The sequence below is a fragment of the Echiichthys vipera genome (assembly GCF_963691815.1).
Source record: "Echiichthys vipera genome assembly, chromosome: 19".
Taxonomy (NCBI): Eukaryota; Metazoa; Chordata; class Actinopteri; order Perciformes; family Trachinidae; genus Echiichthys; species Echiichthys vipera.
The window spans coordinates 4,891,815-4,914,990 of record NC_139844.1 but is presented as its reverse complement, the minus strand read 5'-3'; the positions used below and the strand labels follow the sequence as shown (position 1 = coordinate 4,914,990).

Below are 23,176 nucleotides of genomic sequence, written 5' to 3'. Positions count from 1 at the left end.
GACACAGCGGCAGGCTGTTGGCTGTTCTGATCAAAGATGGCCGCTGTTGTTCTGGATGGAGAGTAAGCTTCGGCTGTCATCCGAACACAGGCCGAGGAAACGCGAGAGACACGCCCGACAACAGGCACCTAAACCCAGCGGAACACGAACCCGGACCGCCTGAACCTGGTTCTCTTGTCAAGGTAAAAGCCGGTTGTTTTCCTCTCGTTTCCGCCGTCAGCATCCTCCTGTCATCGATGTTTGATTAATCGATGAGAATAAATCAAAACATCATTAACGGTTATATATAGTTATATCTGTACATGTTGAATTTGTGTAAATGAATGTGCGTTGAAACATTAGATTATTACAGTTTATCTTATCCTATATGTGTATTGTTCGGTAAACGAGTGAATCTGTCTGACAGCATGAAGGTTATTCCGTTACTGCAGTGCTATAACGACCGTGGTAACACCTGTTATTACTACAGAACAATGTGACACCATCGGTATGTTATATGTTTATTCATGTTGATTCATAATAAACAGGGCGTGTCCTCATTCTGCCACACGGGTTATTCACCACCCCAAAAAGGTGGTATATTTATGACTAAAAACGATGCCAAACCACCCCAAAAAGGTGGTATATTTATGACTAAAAACGATGCCAAACCACCCCAAAAAGGTGGTATATTTATGACTAAAAACGATGCCAAACCACCCCAAAAAGGTGGTATATTTATGACTAAAAACGATGCAAAACCACCCCAAAAAGGTGGTATATTTATGATTAAAAACGATGCAAAACCACCCCAAAAAGGTGGTATATTAATGACTAAAAACGATGCAAAACCACCCCAAAACATTACAAAATGACTAAAAATAGATGGAAATCATCACAAGATGCAAAATGACTAAAATAGATGCAAAACCACCACAAAAAGATGCAAAATGACAAGAAATAGATACAAAACATGACAAATAGATTCAAAATCATCACAAAAAATGCAAAATGACTAAAAATAGATGCAAAATCATCACTAAAGATACAAAATGACTAAAAATAGATACTAAAAAATCATATGAAGATATAAAATTACTTTAAACAGATGCAAAATCATCACAAAAAGATACAGAATGTTTAAAAATAGATGGAAAACCACCATGAAAAGATGCAAAATGACTAACAATAGGTACAGACCCCCTCCAAAAAGATGCAAAATGTGTAAAAATAGATGTAAAACCACCACAAAAAAATGCAAAATGTCTAAAAATAGATGTAAAACCACCACAAAAAGATGCAAAATGACTAAAAATAGATACAAACCAACCACAAAAACATGCAAAATGTTTAAAAATAGATACAAACCAACCACAAAAACATGCAAAATGTCTAAAAATAGATACAAACCCACCACAAAACATGCAAAATGTCTAAAAATAGATGCAAAACAAGCACAAGAGGTCCAAAATTACTAAAATAAATGCAAAACCACAACAAAAAGATGCAAAATCACTAAAACTAGATGCAAAACCACCACAAAACATGCCAAAATGTCTAAACAAAGATGCAAAACCACCACCATTTTGTATCTTTTATACAAAATAATGATAATGATTATGTTAATCATTAGATATTCATCAGTTGAACACAGAAATGTATAAATGACAGTTCATATATTTCATTTTGAAAGTCTACTTTTCACAGACCAGTTGAATTAAAAGGATGAGCTTCAGTGAATAATGTGGCTGTCTCCATGGTGACAGCTCATCTGTGAGTCCATTGAAGTGTTATCAGTCGTCCAGCAGAGCCACAGAAGTGTGTGTGTGTGTGCGTGTGTGTGTGTGTGTGCGTGTGTGTGTGTCAGCAGGAGGCACACTGACATACTGCAGTCATGGACACCACCACGTCCATCAAGATGACCACTCTGGCCATCCAGAACCTTTTCAGCTACGTGGAGGAGGAGAACCTGTCTGCTCTCAGAGCTCACCTGGACCGCTTCAAGGAGGTGGACGGACGCAGCGACGTACGTACATCAATCATTTAATAACCCTTTAATAACCAGGGCTGTCCTTAAAACCACTTCTTGAAATTCAAATATTCTGTGACTGTTTCTCTTCACGTAATCAGCAGAAAAGCAACTGCCCGCTGTTAAATCATCAGCATCATTTAACATGATTCTGCCCCTTCATTACCACATTTTGTCTGAATCACACCAACATATAATAATAATCATAATATTATAATAATAAATGCTCCTTATAGACTTCAGTCGGACATTGAGACTACAATTCTAAATACACTGTCAGCTACTGTCAAACAAACACATGTGTTTTATAACAGCAGTACTTCTAATAAGATGGCCGTCTCAGAAAGTCAGAAACTCACCCACCGCCCAGGATCAGAGAGTCTATTATATTATATATATGCTGCAGCTCGCATTTAGTGATAGCCTACATTAAGAAAAGGTTGTTTAAAAAAAAAATTAAAACAGGGTTCTTACAAATGCTTGAAATCCTTGGAAATGCTTGAATTTTAATGTTGTGTTTTCAAGGTTTGAAAGGTGCTTGAATTTTGGATAAAGTGCTTGAAAATGTATCTGCAATTCTTGCACAACAATCAGCTATAGAGTAGAAATATAATTTAGTTTATTACGAAACAATTTTAGTTGTTTATAACATAAAACCATCTCTTTTAATGAGAGAAATAATACATTTCAATATCTATACATATTCATAGAAAAATGTAATTTGCCACAACTGTAAGGTGCTGGAAAAGATTGAAAACCGAAGTGCTTGAGTTTGACCTTGGAAAAGGTGCAGGAACCCTGTAAAAAACGAATATCCGAACACTGAAAAGGAAGATTGAACATCGACCCAACAAAATAATATTTGATTATTGTTGGTATATTTGGGTCCTGCTGCTGTTGACAATGTTTGTTTGTGTGTTTGTCAGAACGGTCAGACTCCTCTGATGCTGGCGGCAGAGCAGGGCAGTCTGGAGATCATCCAGGAGCTCATCAGGAGAGGAGCCAACGTCAATCTGGACGACGTGGTGAGGCGATCAAACACGCTGCCTCTTCACCTTGGATGCTGTGGTTGCTAGGAGACAGGGAGAGTTAATGGATTTGTTTCCATGGTAACACGTCTCTGTGTGTTTGTGTCGTCAGGACTGCTGGTCGGCTCTGATCTGCGCAGCTAAAGAAGGTCACGTGGAGGTGGTGAAGGAGCTGCTAGAGAACAGCGCCTACATCGAGCACAGAGACATGGTAGGACCACCGCTGAGGCTCATGGGACATGTAGTCAATGTGACGATGCCTGTGTAACATGATGTTGTTGTTTGCATCTCTGAGGCTTTGACAGAAAACGATAAAATATCTACTGGACACGTTCATAAATCACAATAAATGACTGTGTGTTTGTGTGTGTGTGTGTGTGTGTGTGTGTGTGTGTGTGTGTGTGTGTCTCTCTCTCTCTCTCTCTCTCTCAAAGGGGGGTTGGACCGCTCTGATGTGGGCGGCCTACAAAGGTCGTGTGGAGGTCACGGAGCTGCTGCTGGAGCACGGAGCGAACCCCAACACTACAGGACAGGTAACACACACACACACACACACTTTATTAAGGACCCCTGGACAGTGGACAGTGACTTCTGTCTTCGTCAGGTTATTGAGGCCAACACCTGTAAATATATCTGTCCCTGTCTGTCCTACAGCAGTACAGTGTGTATCCAATCATCTGGGCTGCAGGACGTGGACACGCTGACATCGTCAAAGTGCTGCTGCAAGACGGAGCCAAAGTCAACTGTTCTGACAAGGTGAGACACTGAGACACATGGACACAGAGACACTAAGACACAGGGACACTGAGACACAAAGACACTGAGACACGGACAGAGAGACACTAAGACACAAAGACACAGGGACACTAAGACACAAAGACACTGAGACACAGGGACACTGAGACACAGATACACAAAGACACTGAGACACAAAGACACAGGGACACAGGGACACTGAGTCACAGTGACACGAAGAGACTGAGACACAAAGACAATGAGACACTGAGACACAAAGACAATGACACACTGAGACACAGGGACACTGAGACACTGAGACACGCCCACTTATCACCTGACACACAGTAACCACTTCCTTTGTGTGTGTGTGTGTGTGTGTGTGTGTGTGTGTGTGTGTGTGTGTGTGAGATAGTATGGGACCACTCCTTTGATCTGGGCGTCCAGGAAAGGACACTTTGACTGTGTGATGCACCTGCTGGAGAACGGCGCTGACGTGGACCAGGAGGGGGCGGTACGAGCACACGCTGCTGTTACGGAAAAGATCAGGGTTCAGTAAGTGAGTACCTGACCGTGAACTCTCTCCTCAGAACTCCATGACGGCTCTGATCGTGGCAGTGAAAGGTGGCTACACGGAGGTGGTGAAGGAGCTGCTGAAGAGGAACCCCAACGTCAACATGACCGACAAAGACGGGAACACAGCGCTGATGATCGCCGCCAAGGAGGGCTACACCGAGATCGTCCAGGACCTGCTGGACGCCGGGACGTACGTCAACATCCCCGACCGGGTGAGTTGCCGTTACAAGGCATTACGCAGCGTGACAGTGACATGGCGTTACACAGCATTACACCGCGGTTCGTGGCTTTACGCGGTGCTACACAGCGTTTCGCAGCTTTACACGACATTACACGGTGTTACAGGGCGTTACACGGCGTTACAGGGCGTTACTCGACTTTTGACTTGCGGGACCACAGATGGATAATACCTAAATAGGATGCGAATAACGCTTTTCATGTCAAATTTTATCTCCTACGTCAGTCATCTGTTCCCTGCCAAGGACACAAAACGGGAGGAATCAAAACATGAGGAAGCCAAAACAAAGCCTCAGCATGAAGAGAGCTTTGAGCATGAGGGACATCAGCGAGAAGAAAAATTTCCCCACCTCCCCCCCCGCAAGCTTAAAGAACAAACCTGCCTACGCCCCCACCCCAAACACCATCCAGCTCCCCCTTCTCTACGCCCACTCTGTCCCCCTCCTCCCCTCCCTTGGAGTCCACTGACCACATTAAACAGCTGGGACCTAATTCACACCCCGCCTGATTCCTAGATTCCATCCCTCAAATGACCCACTGCATCCTCCCCCACTGACCCCTCTCCCATCACTCGCTCTAAGTCCAGTTCTGGCCAAATCACCATAGACACATCATGCACCACCCCCACCTCGACGACAGAATCATCCTCTGTCTGAACAGCCCGATAACAGTACAGCGCGTTCAGTGACTTGTGTACAAAATACAGCAAGCTCTAATTGATATGTCCTGGGCTCAGACTACAGGACGGACTGTACTCATGGCTTTTTCAAGGAGAAGTCAGGGCCCAAGTTGATAGCTCCCTCAGTTCCAGTCTTGATAAGTAATTGAGAAAGACTAAGCAAAAAAAAACTGCAGCTCCTTCTGCGACTTTATCAAATCTAGCATCCATCCCTGTCAGTCACAGCCAATCCTAAAACATGGGGCAGATAATATTGATGCTAACACGCTAAATCTAGCCTTATTAAATATCAGGTCTTTGGCAGGAAAAACATTTTTCATCAATGATTTCATTATCAAGCACATTTTTAACTGAAACCTGGTTAAACCAGGATAACAGTGCTGCTGTTCTTATTGAATCAGCTGCTCCCAACTTCAGTTTTAAAAGTGAAGCCAGAGTTCATGAGAAAGGAGGAGTGGCTGTCCTGTCCTAGACTTGGGCAGGAGCAGCCTTCCACTGAACAGGCTCCTCTGGCTGCTGATGACGGTGCCGGGGGTGCGGCTGGCATTGTCCATAATGTCCAGCAGTTTGTCCAATTTCCCCCCTGTCTGAAACCATCACTAGCGAGTCCATGAGCTTGAAAATTACAAATATTATTGATGCCATTGCACCCAGTAAGGTAAAAAAGTCTCCATGGAGAAATGCCATGTCGGTAAGAACAGAAAAAAGATACAAAATCTCAGGTTCACGATGACATCTATAAAGAATGACTTCAAATCTACAACTTGAAACTGAGAAATCTCAGACATCATTGCCAAAAACAATAATAATGCACGTGTCTTGTTTTCTACTTTGGACAGGCTAACAAACCCTCCTGTGTCAGTAGCCTCTGAACTGCTTTCCACCAGGATCTGCAATGAATTTGCCTCCCTTTCCAATGACAAAATTCAAAGCATTAGGCAAACAACCAGTGCCTCCACATCAGGTGCAGGACATGTGCTGTCCATGTATCCACCTAACGCTAACTCAATATAATTAACCATAGGACCTTGGAGGTCATCTGAAATCCTACTCCTACTGCCTCGATATTCTCCGAACAGACCTTTTCAAAGATGTATCAAACTGTACGGCCTCAGATCTTCTACAGATTGTAAACACGTCTCTTCTCTCAGGTGTCTTCCCACAGGCCCTGAAAACTGCTCTTATCAAGCCTTTCTTAAAAAAACAACAACTTCGACACTTCACTAATGAACAATTACAGACCAATATCAAACCTCCCATTTCTCAGCAAAATCATTGAAAAAGCAGCTGAACAACTTCATGATAATAAACAGCTGTTTTCATGTCTTCCAGTCAGGTTTTAGACCACAGCACCAAGACGTCTTCAATGACATCCACTTAAACATGAACAATGGCAAAATTTCAGTCTTAGTATAATTGGTCGAATAACAACATATCACTGGACTGTCTGGAAAACTGTGTGGGACTTTCTGGCACAGCATTAAAATGGTTTGAATCCTACTTGAAGGACAAGGACTATTTTGTGTCTATATGTAAATACGCATCTGAGCGGACAAAAAATTTTGGGCCTCTTCTGTTTATTATCTACATTCTTCCACTGGCTCAGATCATGAAAATCAACCAAATATGTTACCACAGCTACGCAGACAACACACAAATTTACGACACACATATCACCAGGCGACTATAGTCCAATACAAGCACTGAGCAGATGCATCAAGCAATTCTACGATTGAATGGAGCAGAACTTTCTCCAGTTAGACAAAGAAAAAACTGAAATGATTGTTTTTGGAGCCAAGGAAGAACGTTTAAAATTCAGCAAACAACTTCAAACAGTAATGCTAAAAACCACAAACCAAGCCAAAAACTTTGGTGTAGTCATGGACTCAGACCTGAACTTCAACAGCCACATTATAACAATTACAAACTCAGCCTACTATCACCTAAAGAATATATCAAAGATTAAAGGACTTATGTGTCAGCACGACTTGGAAAAACTTGTCCATGCATTTATCATCAGCATGCTCGACTACTGTAACAGTGTCTTTACAGGTCTCCCTAAAAAGTCCATCAGACAGCTGCAGTTAATGCAGAACGCTGCTGCTCCAGTCCTCAATAAGACCAAAAAAGTCGATCATATCACTCCGGTCCTCAGAACCTTACACTGGCTTCCTGTCAAAGAATTGATTTCAAAATCCTTCTGTTAGTTGACAAAGCACTGAATGGTTTAGGACCAAAATACATTTCAGATCTTCTGCTCAGCTACGAACCATCCAGACCTCACAGATCCTCGGGGACAGGTCTGCTCTGTGTCCCCAGAGTCAGGACTAAACATGGGACAGGTCTGCTCTGTGTCCCCAGAGTCAGGACTAAACACGGGACAGGTCTGCTCTGTGTCCCCAGAGTCAGGACTAAACATGGGACAGGTCTGCTCTGTGTCCCCAGAGTCAGGACTAAACACGGGACAGGTCTGCTCTGTGTCCCCAGAGTCAGGACTAAACACGGGACAGGTCCGCTCTGTGTCCCCAGAGTCAGAACTAAACATGGGACAGGTCTGCTCTGTGTCCCCAGAGTCAGGGCTAAACATGGGACAGGTCTGCTCTGTGTCCCCAGAGTCAGGACTAAACATGGTACAGGTCTGCTCCGTGTCCCCAGAGTCAGGACTAAACATGGGACAGGTCTGCTCTGTGTCCAAAGAGTCAGGACTAAATATGGGACAGGTCTGCTTTATGTCCCCAGAGTCAGGACTAAACATGGTACAGGTCTAATCTGTGTCCCCAGAGTCAGGACTAAACATGGGTCAGGTCTGCTCTGTGTCCCCAGAGTCAGGACTAAACATGGGACAGGTCTGCTCTGTGTCCCCAGAGTCAGAACTAAACATGGGACAGGTCTAATCTGTGTCCCCAGAGTCAGGACTAAACATGGGACAGGTCTGCTCTGTGTCCCCAGAGTCAGGACTAAACATGGGACAGGTCTGCTCTGTGTCCCCAGAGTCAGGACTAAACACAGGACAGGTCTGCTCTGTGTCCCCAGAGTCAGGACTAAACATGGGACAGGTCTGCTCTGTGTCCCCAGAGTCAGGACTAAACACGGGACAGGTCTGCTCTGTGTCCCCAGAGTCAGGACTAAACATGGGACAGGTCTGCTCTGTGTCCCCAGAGTCAGGACTAAACACGGGACAGGTCTGCTCTGTGTCCCCAGAGTCAGGACTAAACATGGGACAGGTCTGCTCTGTGTCCCCAGAGTCAGGACTAAACATGGAACAGGTCTGCTCTGTGTCCCCAGAGTCAGGACTAAACATGGAGAGGCAGCATTCAGTTTTTATGCTCCACAAATCTGGAACAAACTTACACAGCATTACACGTTACAAAGCATTTCACGTCGTTACTCAGCATTTCACGTCGTAACACAGCATTATGCGACGTCAAGCAACGTTATGTGGCTTCACAAGGGGTATATGGCGTTACACAGTGTTACACGGTGCTACGCAGCACTACAGCCTGCAGGGGGCACTACTGCTTACAGAAACACTGGACATACCTGTGATCTGATTTAAATTGTTCATTTTCACACACATCTATATTTAATATATAATCTGTAACTTAATTAAAGTTCCCTTGATTGTTTGTGCTGTCCATATAAACAATACATGACTCCATAAATACATTAATATGCCATTTAATGCACCAAAAGTAATATTATAAATAAATACTGGCATTAATCAATTTATCAAATCTGACAGAAATTGATATTTCTGTTTATTTACTTTCATATTTAATTGTCCTCTTATATGTTGTCATCTTTATTAATTATAATGCATTTATTAATTTGAAATGTATTTTTTTTAAATGTATTATTATTTCCCCTTTACATTGTTTCCCTTCATTTACTTCCCTATTTAAATTTAATTTAAATGCTTTCTCTGTTTGTATTTAATGTATATTTAATGTATGTTTATGAATGTTACAGAGTGGTGACACAGTGCTGATCGGAGCAGTGAGGGGGGGTCATGTGGAGATCGTCAGAGCTCTGCTGCATAAATACGCCGACATCGACATCAGAGGACAGGTGAGAGCATATTAATATTATTAATTATAATAAGAGAGTTCATGAATCACAGTTGTAGGAATCATATCTGCAGTGTAATAACAGTAATAAATAATAATCCTGATGTTTCCAGGAGAATAAAACAGCTCTGTACTGGGCTGTGGAGAAAGGAAACGCCACCATGGTGAGAGACATCCTGCAGTGCAACCCAGACACTGAGACCTGCACCAAGGTGAGACCTGGACACATCTGACACACCTGAACACACTTGGACACACCTGAACACACCTGGACACACCTGGACACACCTGAACACACCTGACAAACCTGGACACACCTGAACACACCTGAACACACCTGAACGCCTGGACACACCTGAACACACCTGAACACACCTGACACGCCTGAACACACCTGAACACATCTGAACATATCTGACACACCTGAACACACTTAAATACACCTGAACACACCTGGACACACCTGAACACACCTGACAAACCTGGACACACCTGAACACACCTGCACACACCTGAACACCTGACACGCCTGAACACACCTGAACACATCTGAACATATCTGACACACCTGAACACACTTAAATACACCTGAACACACCTGAAACACCTGAACACACCTGACAAACCTGGACACACCTGAACACATCTGAACATATCTGACACCCCTGAACACACTTAAATACACCTGAACACACCTGAAACACCTGAACACACCTGACAAACCTGGACACACCTGAACACACCTGAACACACCTGACACGCCTGAACACACCTGAACATATCTGACACACCTGAACACACCTGAATACATCTGACACACCTGAACACACTTGAATACACCTGAACACACCTGAACACATTTGAACACACCTGAACGCACCTGAACACACCTGAACACATCTGACACACCTGAACAAACCTGAACACCTGACACACCTGACACACCTGAACACACATGAACACACCTGACACACCTGAACACACTGAACACCGGAACACACCTGACACACCTGAACAAACCTGAACACCTGACACACCTGAACACACTTGACAAACAGACAGATCACACGTTGCGTTGACGTATCTCTCCAGGGAACAGCAGCTGATGCGCTGTCTGTTTGTTTAATCCTATGTTGTGTTTCCTGTTTCCTGTCTCAGGATGGAGAGACTCCTCTGATCAAAGCCACCAAGATGAGGAACATCGAGATTGTGGAGCTGCTGCTCGACAAAGGCGCCAAAGTGTCAGCTGTCGACAAGGTCAGAACAATAAAGACTGGTTAAATCAACATCAATTAATGTGACTTCAAAATAAAAGCTTCACCTCTGAACTTCCTGTTTCTCCAGAAAGGAGACACGCCCCTCCACATCGCCATCCGAGGGCGGAGTCGCCGCCTGGCCGAGCTCCTCCTCAGGAACCCCAAAGATGGCCGCCTGCTGTACCGACCCAACAAGGGGGGAGAGACGCCGTACAACATCGACTGCAGCCACCAGAAGAGCATCCTCACACAGATCTTTGGAGCTCGTAAGTTCAGTCAGAACAGCAATCTGTTTGTAGCATTGAAGTCAGACACGAGAGGAGTTTTTATAGCATATCTGTGATGTGTCCCTGCAGGTCACCTGTCCCCCACAGAGACAGACGGAGACATGTTGGGCTACGACCTGTACAGCTCTGCACTTGCTGACATCCTCAGTGAACCCACCATGCAGCCGCCCATCTGTGTGGGTCTGTACGCCCAGTGGGGCAGCGGCAAGTCCTTCCTGCTGAAGAAGCTGGAGGGTGAGTCCACACCATAGACATAGTCCGTTTTTCTCTCAACTTGATCCAATCGTCCTCACCTTGCTAGCTGTCACTCAAGAGGCCACGCCCCTAATTATTCATCAAATTTAACCTCCAATAAAATAAAAACTAGCCTGGTACAAAATAATTCTAAGAGGGGAACATATAGGGTACGGGCCGGAAGTAGAGAGGTGAACGTGTGTGAAAGAGCACTCTCTCATGTCTCTGTTCCTCCTCAGATGAGATGAAGACGTTTGCCGGTCAGCAGATCGAGCCGTTGTTTCAGTTCTCCTGGCTCGTCGTCTTTCTGTCTCTGCTGCTCTGCACCTCCGTCGCCGTCGTCCTTGGCTTCACCGTCGACCCCAAACTCGCCATGGCCGTGTCCCTCAGCCTGCTGGCTCTGCTCTACCTCTTCTTCGGTAAGATAAACGACTATTTGCCTTCATAAATAAAGTTTCTCTGTATGAATAAAGTTAACCACCGACCCCCCCCCCCCCACGCCCTCAGTGGTGGTGTATTTTGGCGGGCGACGTGAGGGCGAGAACTGGACTTGGGCGTGGCTGCTCAGCACCCGTCTGGCGCGTCACATCGGGTACCTGGAGCTGCTGCTGAGGCTGATGTTCGTAAACCCGCCGGAGCTGCCGGAGCAGAGCACCAGAGCGCTGCCTGTCAGGTAAGAGGCCGCCCTCAGGAGGACACACAGCAGGGGATGTGATGTCACGCTGATGTCATCACGTTTCCCCACAGGTTCCTGTTCACAGACTACAACCGACTGTCGAGCGTCGGAGGAGAGACGTCGATGGCCGAGATGATCGCCACGCTGTCCGACGCCTGCGAGAGAGAGTTCGGCTTCCTCGCCACACGCCTCTTCAGAGTGTTCAAGACCGAGGAGACGCAAGGTGACACACACACACACACACACACACACACACACACACACACACACACACACACACAGACACACACACACACAAACACACACACACACACACACACACACACACACACACACACACACACACACACACACACACACACACACACACACACACACACACTGTAACTCTGCTGCTCTTCTGTGGTGGTCGCAGGTAAGAGGAAGTGGAAGAAGACATGTTGCATCCCGTCCTTCATCATCTTCATCCTGGTGCTCGCCTGCCTGCTGACCGGCATGGCGCTGCTGGCCGTGTTCAAGGTGGACGGGGATAACCGGACGGTTAACGCCATGCTGATAGCCATCGGCAGCGTGGTGGGTCTGGCTCTGCTGCTCAACTGCAGGACCTGGTGGCAGGTGACTGACTCGGTGCTCAACTCCCAGAGGAAGAGGCTCCACGGCGCCGCAAACAGGATGCACAAGTTGAAGAGCGAGGGCTTCATGAAGGTGCGATCTTCAGCCGCCGTTCTTTACAGTAATGCATAAATACGAAGGCGTGATATATTTACTGTTAATATGGAGTCGTAAAACACATGCGTATTATTATGAAATTAATATTATAATAATAAACTAGTGGTCCTGCAGGTGCTGAAGACTGAGGTGGAGCTGATGGCGAGGATGGCGAAGACCATCGACGGATTCACACAGCATCAGACAAGGCTGGCGGTCGTCATCGACGGCCTGGACTCCTGTGAACAGGACAAAGTTCTGCAGATGCTCGACACGGTGAGACCTCCTCTTCTCTGGGTCTCAGTCTGAGTCTGGGTTTGGTCTAAATCTGGTTTGGGTCTGTGTGTCCTGCAGGTCCGTGTCCTGTTTTCCAAAGGCCCGTTCATCTCGATCTTCGCCAGCGACCCTCACATCATCATCAAGGCGATCAACCAGAACCTGAACAGCGTGCTGCGAGACTCCAACATCAACGGGCACGACTACATGAGGAACATCGTCCACCTGCCCGTCTTCCTCAACAGCAGGGGACTGTCCAGCGCCAGGAAAATGTGCGCCGCCGCGCCTGCCAACGGGGACACCGCCAACGCAGACGGTAACCATAAGTTAGCTACAGACTGCTGCTAAGCTAATGTTACCGGCAGGCCATTGCTAAGCCAATGTTATCTACAGACTGCTGCTAAGCTAATATTAGCGGCATTTTAGTTGCAGGCTAATGTTAAGCTAATGCAAGCTAACTGCAGGTTAGTGCTAAGCTAATGTTAGCTGATACCACCACTAAGCTACTCTGTCGCTGTGTTGTTGTTGTTTAGCACCCGTGGTATCAAAACATTAAGACTTTGACAACGTTAAATAATATTAACATAATATCATGTGTGTGTGTGTGTGTGTGTGTGTGTGCAGGCTGGCACGAGGAGTTGGACAGGAAACTGTCACAGCACAGTTTGGGAGAATTAACTAAGTTTGGCAGCAAGACGACGCTCAACCGCCGGGTGAGTGTGAGTGTGTGAGTGTGTGTGTGTGTGTGTGTGTAGGTGTAGGTGTGTGTGTGTGTGTGTGTGTGTGTGTGTTTGTTTGTACGCCTCTAATCATGTGACCTGTGTGTTCAGGACACATACCGGCGACGGCAGGTGCAGCGCTCGGTGACTCGTCAGATGTCCTTCGACCTGACGAAGCTAATGGTGACGGAGGATTGGTTCAACGACATCAGCCCACAGACGATGAGGAGGCTTCTCAACATCGTCTCCGTCACAGGTCACACTCAAACAAATATACTTATTTATGATGTGAATATTGATGTAACTGGTGTTTCATGTTGTTCTGCAGTTGTATTTTTAAAGCTTTATTGCCAAAGCAGCATAGAAAAGTATTCAAGTTCTCAGATAATTAACAATAAAAACACAATTATGTCACAACAGTCGTATCAAATACAAGATGATAAAGACGCTTTATAAAAATAACATGCGCAGCTGTCATTTTATTTTACTGACATTATAACTCACCGGAGCAGATCCTCCATCATCTTCATCATCAGCCGGTTTCCTCTCTGCCTGCAGGTCGTCTGCTGAGAGCCAATCAGATAAGCTTTAATTGGGACCGCCTGGCGTCGTGGATCAACCTGACGGAGCAGTGGCCCTACAGGACGTCCTGGCTCCTCCTGTACCTGGAGGAGACCGACGGCGTCCCAGACCTGGCCACGCTCAAGAACATCTACGAGAGGTCAGAGGTCACAGCCGGCTCCAAATGTGTTAGAAATGAACAGAATTATCCTAAAACAAGCACCAGAGAACAGTTTCTTCTTCTTCTCGTCTCAGAGTGTCCAAGAACATCCCGACCACCAAAGACGTGGAGCCTCTGCTTGAGATCGACGGAGACGTTAGGAGCTTTGAGGTCTTTCTTTCCTCACGGACCCCCGTCCTGACGGCCAGAGACATCCGGACTTTCCTGCCCTGCACCGTCAACCTGGACCCCAAACTGAGGGAGATCATAGCAGGTGAGGCTGTCTGATCCAGATGTTTATTCTCTCTGATCCAGATGTTTATTCTCTCTGATCCAGATGTTTGTTCTCTCCGATCCAGATATTTGTTCTCTCTGATCCAGATGTTTATTCTCTCTGATCCAGATGTTTGTTCTCTCCGATCCAGATATTTGTTCTCTCTGATCCAGATGTTTGTTCTCTCTGATCCAGATATTTGTTCTCTCTGATCCAGATATTTGTTCTCTCTGATCTAGATGTTTGTTCTCTCCGATCCAGATATTTGTTCTCTCCGATCCAGATATTTGTTCTCTCTGATCCAGATATTTGTTCTCTCTGATCTAGATATTTGTTCTCTCTGATCCAGATATTTGTTCTCTCTGATCCAGATATTTGTTCTCTCTGATCCAGATGTTTGTTCTCTCCGATCCAGATATTTGTTCTCTCTGATCCAGATATTTGTTCTCTCTGATCTAGATGTTTGTTCTCTCCGATCCAGATGTTTGTTCTCTCTGATCCAGATATTTGTTCTCTCCGATCCAGATATTTGTTCTCTCTGATCCAGATATTTGTTCTCTCTGATCCAGATATTTGTTCTCTCTGATCCAGATATTTGTTCTCTCTGATCCAGATGTTTGTTCTCTCCGATCCAGATATTTGTTCTCTCCGATCCAGATATTTGTTCTCTCTGATCCAGATATTTGTTCTCTCTGATCCAGATGTTTGTTCTCTCTGATCCAGATGTTTGTTCTCTCCGATCCAGATATTTGTTCTCTCTGATCCAGATATTTGTTCTCTCCGATCCAGATGTTTGTTCTCTCTGATCCAGATGTTTTTTCTCTCCGATCCAGATATTTGTTCTCTCTGATCCAGATGTTTGTTCTCTCTGATCCAGATGTTTGTTCTCTCCGATCCAGATATTTGTTCTCTCTGATCCAGATGTTTGTTCTCTCTGATCCAGATGTTCGTGCTGCCCGTGAGCAGATGAATATGGGCGGGGTCAGTTACCCGCCCCTCCCCCTGCAGGAGGCCCAGCCCCGCCCCACCTCGATGTACAGTCAGGTGTCGTCAGCGTGCTCGCCGTCCGCCTCCTTCAGTGGACCCTTCAACCAGCCGGTGGGAGGCGTTGTCTCCCCGCAGCCTCACAGCAGCTTCTACAGCGGCATGGCCGGACCGCAGCACCCCTTCTACAACAGGGTGAGTACAGGCACCGCCCACAGCTGATGATGTCACACACAGTGACAGGGGACAGGTCCCTGATTGGTTGAGCGGTAGGTAAAGCTGTGATGCCACAGTTTCCCGCTCACTCGCTTCAGTTTCACCTTCATTTACGCTTCAGGTTTGATTTCACTGAGTTTCTGAGCTGAAGTCACGGGAATGACCCTCAGGACCATATGAATCGTTCTTCTAAAGTCATGCAGGTACTGGAGGTAGCGCGGCCGCTGTTCTCCTGGACTCACTCTTTTTAGTTTTCCATCAGTACGTGCTACTGTTTTAACCTCAGTTGCGGTTCCCCCGACTTAGCAAAACAAAATGTCACAACTTCCATGTCCGTCACATGAGGCCACGGGGTTAGGATACAAATGTTTTGAGTGTCACAACCACCGTGAAATGACTTGTTCTATTCAGTCCAATAACATTTAAAAGGCTCAACACAACCTGAAAGAGCCAAACAAAACTTTCAGATTTATAGACAAAACTTTTAGATATTTAAACTTAACTTTTAGATATATAAATAAAACATTTGGATACAATAACAAAACTTTTAGATCATAAACAAAACTTTTAGATCTTTAAACTAAACTTTTAGACTTAGAAACAACATTTTTGGATTTATAAAAAAAACCTTTGGATCTATAAACAAAACTTTTGGATTTATAAACTAAATGTTTGGATTTATAAACAAAACTTTTAGATTATAAACAACTTTTGGATTTATAAACAAATCTTTTGGATTTATAAACAAATCTTTTGGATTTATAAACAAATCTTTTGGATTTATAAACAAACTTTTGGTTTGAACAATGATGCCATCAATAATGTCCAGAGGACCTCCTGTTGACTCAGCAGTGACTCACTTGTTTGTTTTTATTTTTTCTCCTTCTTGTTGTTTGAAGTCGAATCATCTCCATGAACATTATTTTGGTTTTCCCAGCCATATTTCCCCCATCACCTTTACCAGCTGCCACGCCCTCTCATGGCCGCCACCTTCCCATCACACCTCCACCCACGTCCTCCACCCAAACACTGCTACAGTCGGGACGCCAGCGCCGCACCTGTGAGTACAACAAACACCTGAAACATGACGTCTACAGGGTCTGAGCTCCTGACCGACGGGCAGAAACTAACATTATTATTCTCATTCATCTGTGGATCATTTGGACATTAATGGATTAGTTTGTCCTTAAAATGTGGGTTAGTTTCCTCAAATGAGTCAAAACATACTCAGTCTTCTGTCACAGAGGAAAAAAAAATACAAATATTCACATTTAACAAACTGACAGCAGACAGTTTGGACTAAAGACAAAATGATTAGCATAGTTTTTGCCATTTAATCTCAGTGTCTCATCATTTTGAGAATGGAAATGTCCTCAGATGTTTTGTTTTGTTCGACCAACAGTCCAAACCTGAAAAACATATTTTCTTTTCACAAATATTTCTTTTATATTATTTTCATGTCACAAATGAACTTCTAATCACATCTTAGAGTCAAAACCTTAAAAAAACTAAGTTTATATTTTTACTTGGTGAAAATCGTCAAATATTTTGTCAAAATTATGTCATTTTGTCACTGAGTCAAAAATATGAGCGACTAAAACGTTGAGTGTATGTTAATTATATGATCTCGTTTCTTGTCACAACTTAATTTCTGCACACTTTTAGACTTTTAAAACTTTCCCAGCATGCCCTGCTTTACTCTGCTTTTCTTTCTTCTGCTGTTGACGCTGGACTCCACCTTCCGGGCTGTATTATTTATTTATTTATTTATTTATTCATTCATGTGGATCTGTGTAGCTGTGGAAACTATAAAACTTGTTCTTTTAATTCAGTATAAGTTGAATTTATTTTTCTTTTGATGCTCTGAAACTGAAAATATCTGAAATAATTTACACTTTGTGTCAGTGATCCTGATGTTTCATTCACATGTCTGTCTGTCTGTACCTCTCTGTCTGTCTGTTTCTATGTCTTTCTGTCTGTCTGTCCGTACCTGTCTGTCTGTCTGTCTGTTTCCATGTCTCTCTGTCTGTCTGTCCGTACCTGTCTGTCTGTCTATCTGTTTCTATGTCTGTCTGTCTCTTTGTCTGTCTGCCTGTACCTGTCTGTCTGTCTCTATGTCTCTCTGTCTGTCTGTCTGTCTGTCTGCAGTATAAGGGTTCATCTTTGAGAAAGCGGCAGGTATTGAAGTCTCTCCGTCTGTTCCCACTAACTCCCTCTGCTGTGTACATCTCCCAGCATGCACCTTGCCTGGACTAGCCTGTAGCTTCAGTAGAGTAGCTGTGGACATGTTTGTGCTTGGTTTGACCTTTGACCTTGAGCCGAATACTTCGGAACAGTAAGACTTATGATTCTGCATGTTTAGTAATTATTATTAATTATATTATTATCAGGAAAGTTATTAACACAAGTTATTATGCGCCGTACTAATGCACACATTAAATTAATATTTATTTTGGGGTCAGGGCTCCACAGAAAAAGTCACCAATGGCAACCTTTTGAGATATCAGTGAGCAATTCTTAAGTGTGTACCTGCACATTAGCTCCATATGGGCCTCAGCATGGCACAGATACTCGTGTACGAGCACGAGCATTGACGGCGGCCTTGAAACTATTTATATTCGACTGTTCCCTGCGATGGACATACCTGCATCTTTTTAAATGCAAGAGGGCCTGGGCCGTAGGGAAGAGGGAGGGGGGATGATCACGCTAAAGCACAGCGTGATCATCTCACGGAATTAATGGTAAGTGTGAGTCGTCCCTAAGAAGTTGACACGAGTCAAATACAACAAGGACATTTCCTGTTGTCACACGCCGACGGTGATCTGGATTAATCAGCTGATCATTTGTTTGTGTAGATTAGAAACGCCACCAACGTCTTCATAGAATCAGTCTCACTTCCTGTTTCTCGTCCATCACATTTTCAGACATTAGAGTTTAGTTTTTCCAGAGTTTTTAACAGCCTGCTCTGTGTTCAGGGTTCAGCCTCCGTGGTGTCCGGCACTCCCCCCGTTCTCCTCAGCTCCATGACGACGGAGGGTGTGTGTGAGCGTGTGCGTCAGATCGATGGGATCGACCAGAGCATGATGGGACACTACAGCGCCACCATCAGGAAGGTGAGCCACGTGACGCCTGCGTGGATGTGTTTGTGTGTGTGACAGTGAGACTAAATTCTTGCATTGTTGTTTCCAGGCCAACGTCAACGGCAGAGTTTTGTCTCAGTGTAACATCGACGAGCTGAAGAAGGAGATGAGCATGAACTTTGGAGACTGGCAGCTGTTCAGAGCCTCGGTGAGTCACACACAAGCTAACACGCTACATGTTAGCGTCTAGCTACTACGCTACATGTAAGCATCTTAAAGGTCGTGGTTGTCACGTGTCACTGTGTCTCCTGCTGCAGGTTCTAGACATGCGTCACATCGAGAGTCAGGTGCTGCACGAGGAAGCTGCCAGCGAGCAAGGCAGCGTCGTGGGCGGTCATACCGAGGCGGGGAGGCGAGTCGCCGCGGCTCCACTTCTCGGTGGTGGCGCTAACACGGATGCTTCGCCAATGTACAGCTTCAACCTGAGCTTCGAGGAGCTGAGCACGGTGGGACTGGACGAGGCTCAGAGACAGGGGAACCTGCAGTGGATGGTAAGGATGTCACTTCCTGACATTAGATGCTGGTGGAGGACGTGTAAACAAACTCTTCTTCTGTGTCTGCCCTCAGGGTGGCGCCCACCGCACCGCCAGTATGACCAGCCTGAACTCCCAGGAATCCTCCATGGACATCTCCAAGCTGACGGACAAGCAGCAGGACGAGTACCGCAATGCCTACCAGGAGTACATCGCCCAGATGGCTCAGGTGGAGATGGGCGGCGGCGGCAGCGGAGAGAGGCCTGTCCAACCACAGCCGGGACAGTTCATGACATCATCATCAGATGACAAGAGTAAAGACAGCGGTGAGCAAGATGGACGCAAGTCTTTCAACAAGAGGAGTGGCGGCAAACCGACAGCAGACAACACCGACTTCGCCTCCAATGGCGACGCCCTGGACCCAATAACGGAGGAGGACGAGAAGGGCGACCACGGGTCCTCCAAGTCCCTGCTGACCCGCAAGACCTCAGCCGAAAGAGGAGGGCTGTTCCAGGGCGCCACCGACCTGAAGCTGAAGGCCAGCGGCGGGCTGCGCTACCAGAAGCTGACCAGCGATGACGAGGAGTCAGAGGAGTCTGATAACGCTCCTCTCCTGAAAGACGGAAAGAAGGCGGTCGACCCCAAACTTCCCGGCGGCTCGCTGGCGCTGAAGGGGAAGGACTACCTGTCAGACGCCATGCTGGACAAGAAGGATTCGTCAGACTCCGGCGTGCGGTCCAACGAGAGCTCGCCAAACCACTCGCTGCAGGACGAGGAGGCGGACTTGTCGCAGCTGGAGAGGGCCAACCTGATTGAGCTGGACGAGGAGAGCCTGGCGAGAAAGCGAGGCCTTCCCAGCAGCCTCAGCGGCCTCCAGGACCCGGCCGTCGCACGCATGTCCATCTGCTCCGAGGACCAGTGCAGCCTGCTTGCCAGCAGCCCCGAGGAGAGCTGGCCCTCGTCCAAGTCCTACAACCTGAACCGCACACCGAGCAACGTGACGCTCAACAACAACACCAACGCCCAGCAGGCTAACCGCCCTCGCCAGTCGGAGGGCTCCACCTCCTCCAACCCCACCTCCTCCTCCTCCAGTGATGTCATCCTCTCCCCGAGCTCAGGGACCTCCGGGACCACCGGGACCACCAGGCCGGGGCCAAACAACGAGAACGTGCGAGTGGTTCACCTGAAGAGGGGCCTGAAACCTGGAGACCCGCCAGAGATCTGCGCCGTGTCCTCCGACACCGTCACCTTCGGCGAAGAACGGGAGAGCATCCTGTAACCTCATCATGACCTCACCGTGACATCATCGTGACCCGTGAAGATTAGGAGAGCACTGAGGGTCCACCAGGAGCCGCCTCCTCTCAACCCTCTCAAACAATCCGGAGCTTCTGACGAGTTGTTAAAAAATTTCAGCTGATGATTCAAATTTTATGATTCGAAAACACGGCGGCGAGCTGCAGTGCAGTGTCTGCGAAAACCTGAGAAGAGGTGAGCCAAACTAAAAGTTAAGGGGTTGTTAAACTTCTAGCGCCGAAGTGCGTTGAGTAAAAACCTGTGGAGTCCTGTGGCGCAGAAAAACGACATTGATTGCGGTGATTGCCCGTTGTGTTTTCGCTGTGAAAGGTCGTCAGTAGAGCGGCTGCTGGTGGACTTTGTTGTAGTTGTAGAAACTTTATTGGAACTAGAAGCTGCTGCATGTTGTTGTTGTAGTTGTTGTTGTTGTTGTTGTTGTTATTCCCATTAAACAGAATCAGAAAAGAGAAGTTAAATTAAAAAACATATTTGAAATTGATAAACATAAATAAAACAGTGTGTTTACATGATCGTGAATAACCGATGATGTAAACATGCGGCGGCGTTTGCTCAGCCCATGACGCTGATTGGCTAATGGTCAGTCCCCCGCAGTGCTGATTGGCCGGTCTGTCCGTCAGTATCGAAGGCAAGGCATTAACAAGCATTGACGCGGTTTAAATGAAGAGGAGGATAAAAAATAAAAACTACATAAGGACGATTTCTTAATGATATTTGTGCTGGAATAATTTGAGTAAAAACGTGTTTGTGTGTCAGTGAGTTTTCACAGGTTTATTCTGAATAATATTCATGTTTTTATTGACTTTAAAGAACACTAATAAAGTCTGAGTGACAAGAAACATTAATGTTTTATTAAGATAAAGTCAAATTAAGTGAATGTTATGTTTGTTTATTAAGTGTTGAAAAGGGAAACTAATATATAATTTATGTATTAATATCAGTTTACAGTGAGTTTTATTTAAACCGTTTTAACCACAGCTGATGCTGCAGGAGGCTTTTATTCTGAAACTATTTATCCAGTATAAGCGTTTTTTCCCTGATGCTTTTATTCTGAAATTGCCGATCCAGTTAACAGTGCTTTATTATTATAATTTGTTATATATTTCATGTTTATTATTTTAAATTGGCAGTAAGTCACCTGCTGGTAAACAGTTTTATTTATTTTATTTTGAGTCAATAACAATTATTTTCATTATCGATTAAATTTTAATATCATTTAAAATCATTAAATGGATTATCAAAATGTTTTCAGAACTGGCTCAATAGTTTCAGAGTAAAAGTCTCTAATGACTGGATCAATATTTTCAGGATAAAAGCTTTTCAGAATAAAGGCCCTGATAGCTGGATCAACACTTTCAGAATAAAAGCCTCTAATAACTGGATTGATAGATTCAGATTAAAATATTTGAGTTAAATGACTTTAAAACCAAGAATAAAATCAGTGACGTCGGATCTGTTTGATGTCGTGAATGTGCACCTCGATGTTTTAGTGTCTCAGTGCTCTTCATCATCATCTTCATCATCATGTGAACAGTTGAATCTGTTGTGAACTAAAACGAATAAAACCTGGATATGAAACGTTGATTCTCTCTGACTCTTAATGTGACCACTTTTATTATGAAATATAATATTATAATAATATTATCAAGGATATGTTTCTTTTATTGTTGATGCTTATTCCTGTAGTTGGCCCAGCTGGTTTCTATTACTCTACTTTTAACTGCTCTATAATCATTTGAATTCCTTTTGTTTTTACATGTGATTAGTTCATAAAGTATGAATCATTGTTCCAAATGAAACTACAAAATAAAGTTCAGTGATAATATTCAGATGATTTATCCTTTGGACTGTGACTTGTATTTAAAACTATATTTGAATTATATACATATACATACACATGAAGATGAAAATATTTACCTTTTTTGAGAGAACAAAGAAAACTAACTTAGAACAATATATTAAAAATGTAAAAGAATAAAGTCACAATTATTTTGGAAACTCGAGAAAAAACTATAAAAACAGATTTTATTTCTGTATTTTAATTTTCAGTCATACAAGAAAAAAATTATATTAAAAGAAAAAATTAAAATATTTAGAGTATACATTCGTAATGTTATGATATATTTTAATTTGTATATCTTATGTAGCTTTGAAAAACACTACATTTTTTATTTGAACTCTAAGTAAGAAAAATCCATTTTAAAAGAAAAAAAATATTTTGATCATAAACTCATCATTGAAACTAAAAATACTTAGAAACAAAAGAATAAAGTGACATTAATAAAGTATTGTATTTAATAAAAACAGGAGAAACTCGAAGTTTCACCAGCAGGAGGCGCCACCTGCTCACAGTCTGAGACTGTTTGGGATCAGAAATATAAATGTATAAATATGAAAAATGATACTGAGGAGAAGTTTTTTCTTTATTTAAGGGAAGAAAACTCTCAAATGTTCTGCGTCTGTTTGCAGATTTCTCCTGATTTCAGATGAAGCCTCATTTGTAATATGAAAACAATATTCTTAATGTCAGGATCATATCTGAGAGTTCATGTCAGCTGGGGTGCCGCTCAA

The 23,176-nt window shown here is 44.5% G+C and overlaps 1 protein-coding gene across 2 annotated transcripts; it reads left to right on the top strand.

Annotated features, from left to right (window-relative positions):
- Positions 1 to 55: 55 nt before the first annotated feature.
- kidins220b (kinase D-interacting substrate 220b) lies at positions 56 to 22,047 on the top strand. 2 transcript variants are annotated; one of them, XM_083933588.1, is made up of 30 exons: positions 56 to 182; positions 1,850 to 2,005; positions 2,935 to 3,033; positions 3,149 to 3,247; positions 3,471 to 3,569; positions 3,691 to 3,792; positions 4,187 to 4,285; positions 4,362 to 4,559; positions 9,233 to 9,331; positions 9,444 to 9,542; positions 10,489 to 10,587; positions 10,675 to 10,852; positions 10,943 to 11,107; positions 11,347 to 11,526; positions 11,615 to 11,780; positions 11,855 to 12,006; positions 12,199 to 12,488; positions 12,627 to 12,767; positions 12,846 to 13,083; positions 13,392 to 13,480; positions 13,598 to 13,742; positions 14,045 to 14,207; positions 14,303 to 14,481; positions 15,425 to 15,660; positions 16,619 to 16,741; positions 17,830 to 17,859; positions 18,657 to 18,794; positions 18,871 to 18,969; positions 19,079 to 19,312; positions 19,389 to 22,047. In XM_083933588.1, exons 2-30 carry the CDS (start codon positions 1,874 to 1,876, stop codon positions 20,571 to 20,573), a joined length of 5,256 nt encoding a protein of 1,751 aa, XP_083789714.1. In that variant the 5' UTR covers positions 56 to 182; positions 1,850 to 1,873; the 3' UTR covers positions 20,574 to 22,047. The 2 variants fall into 2 exon arrangements, with proteins under 2 accessions (XP_083789714.1, XP_083789713.1); XM_083933587.1 differs by lacking the exon at positions 17,830 to 17,859.
- Positions 22,048 to 23,176: the final 1,129 nt, after the last annotated feature.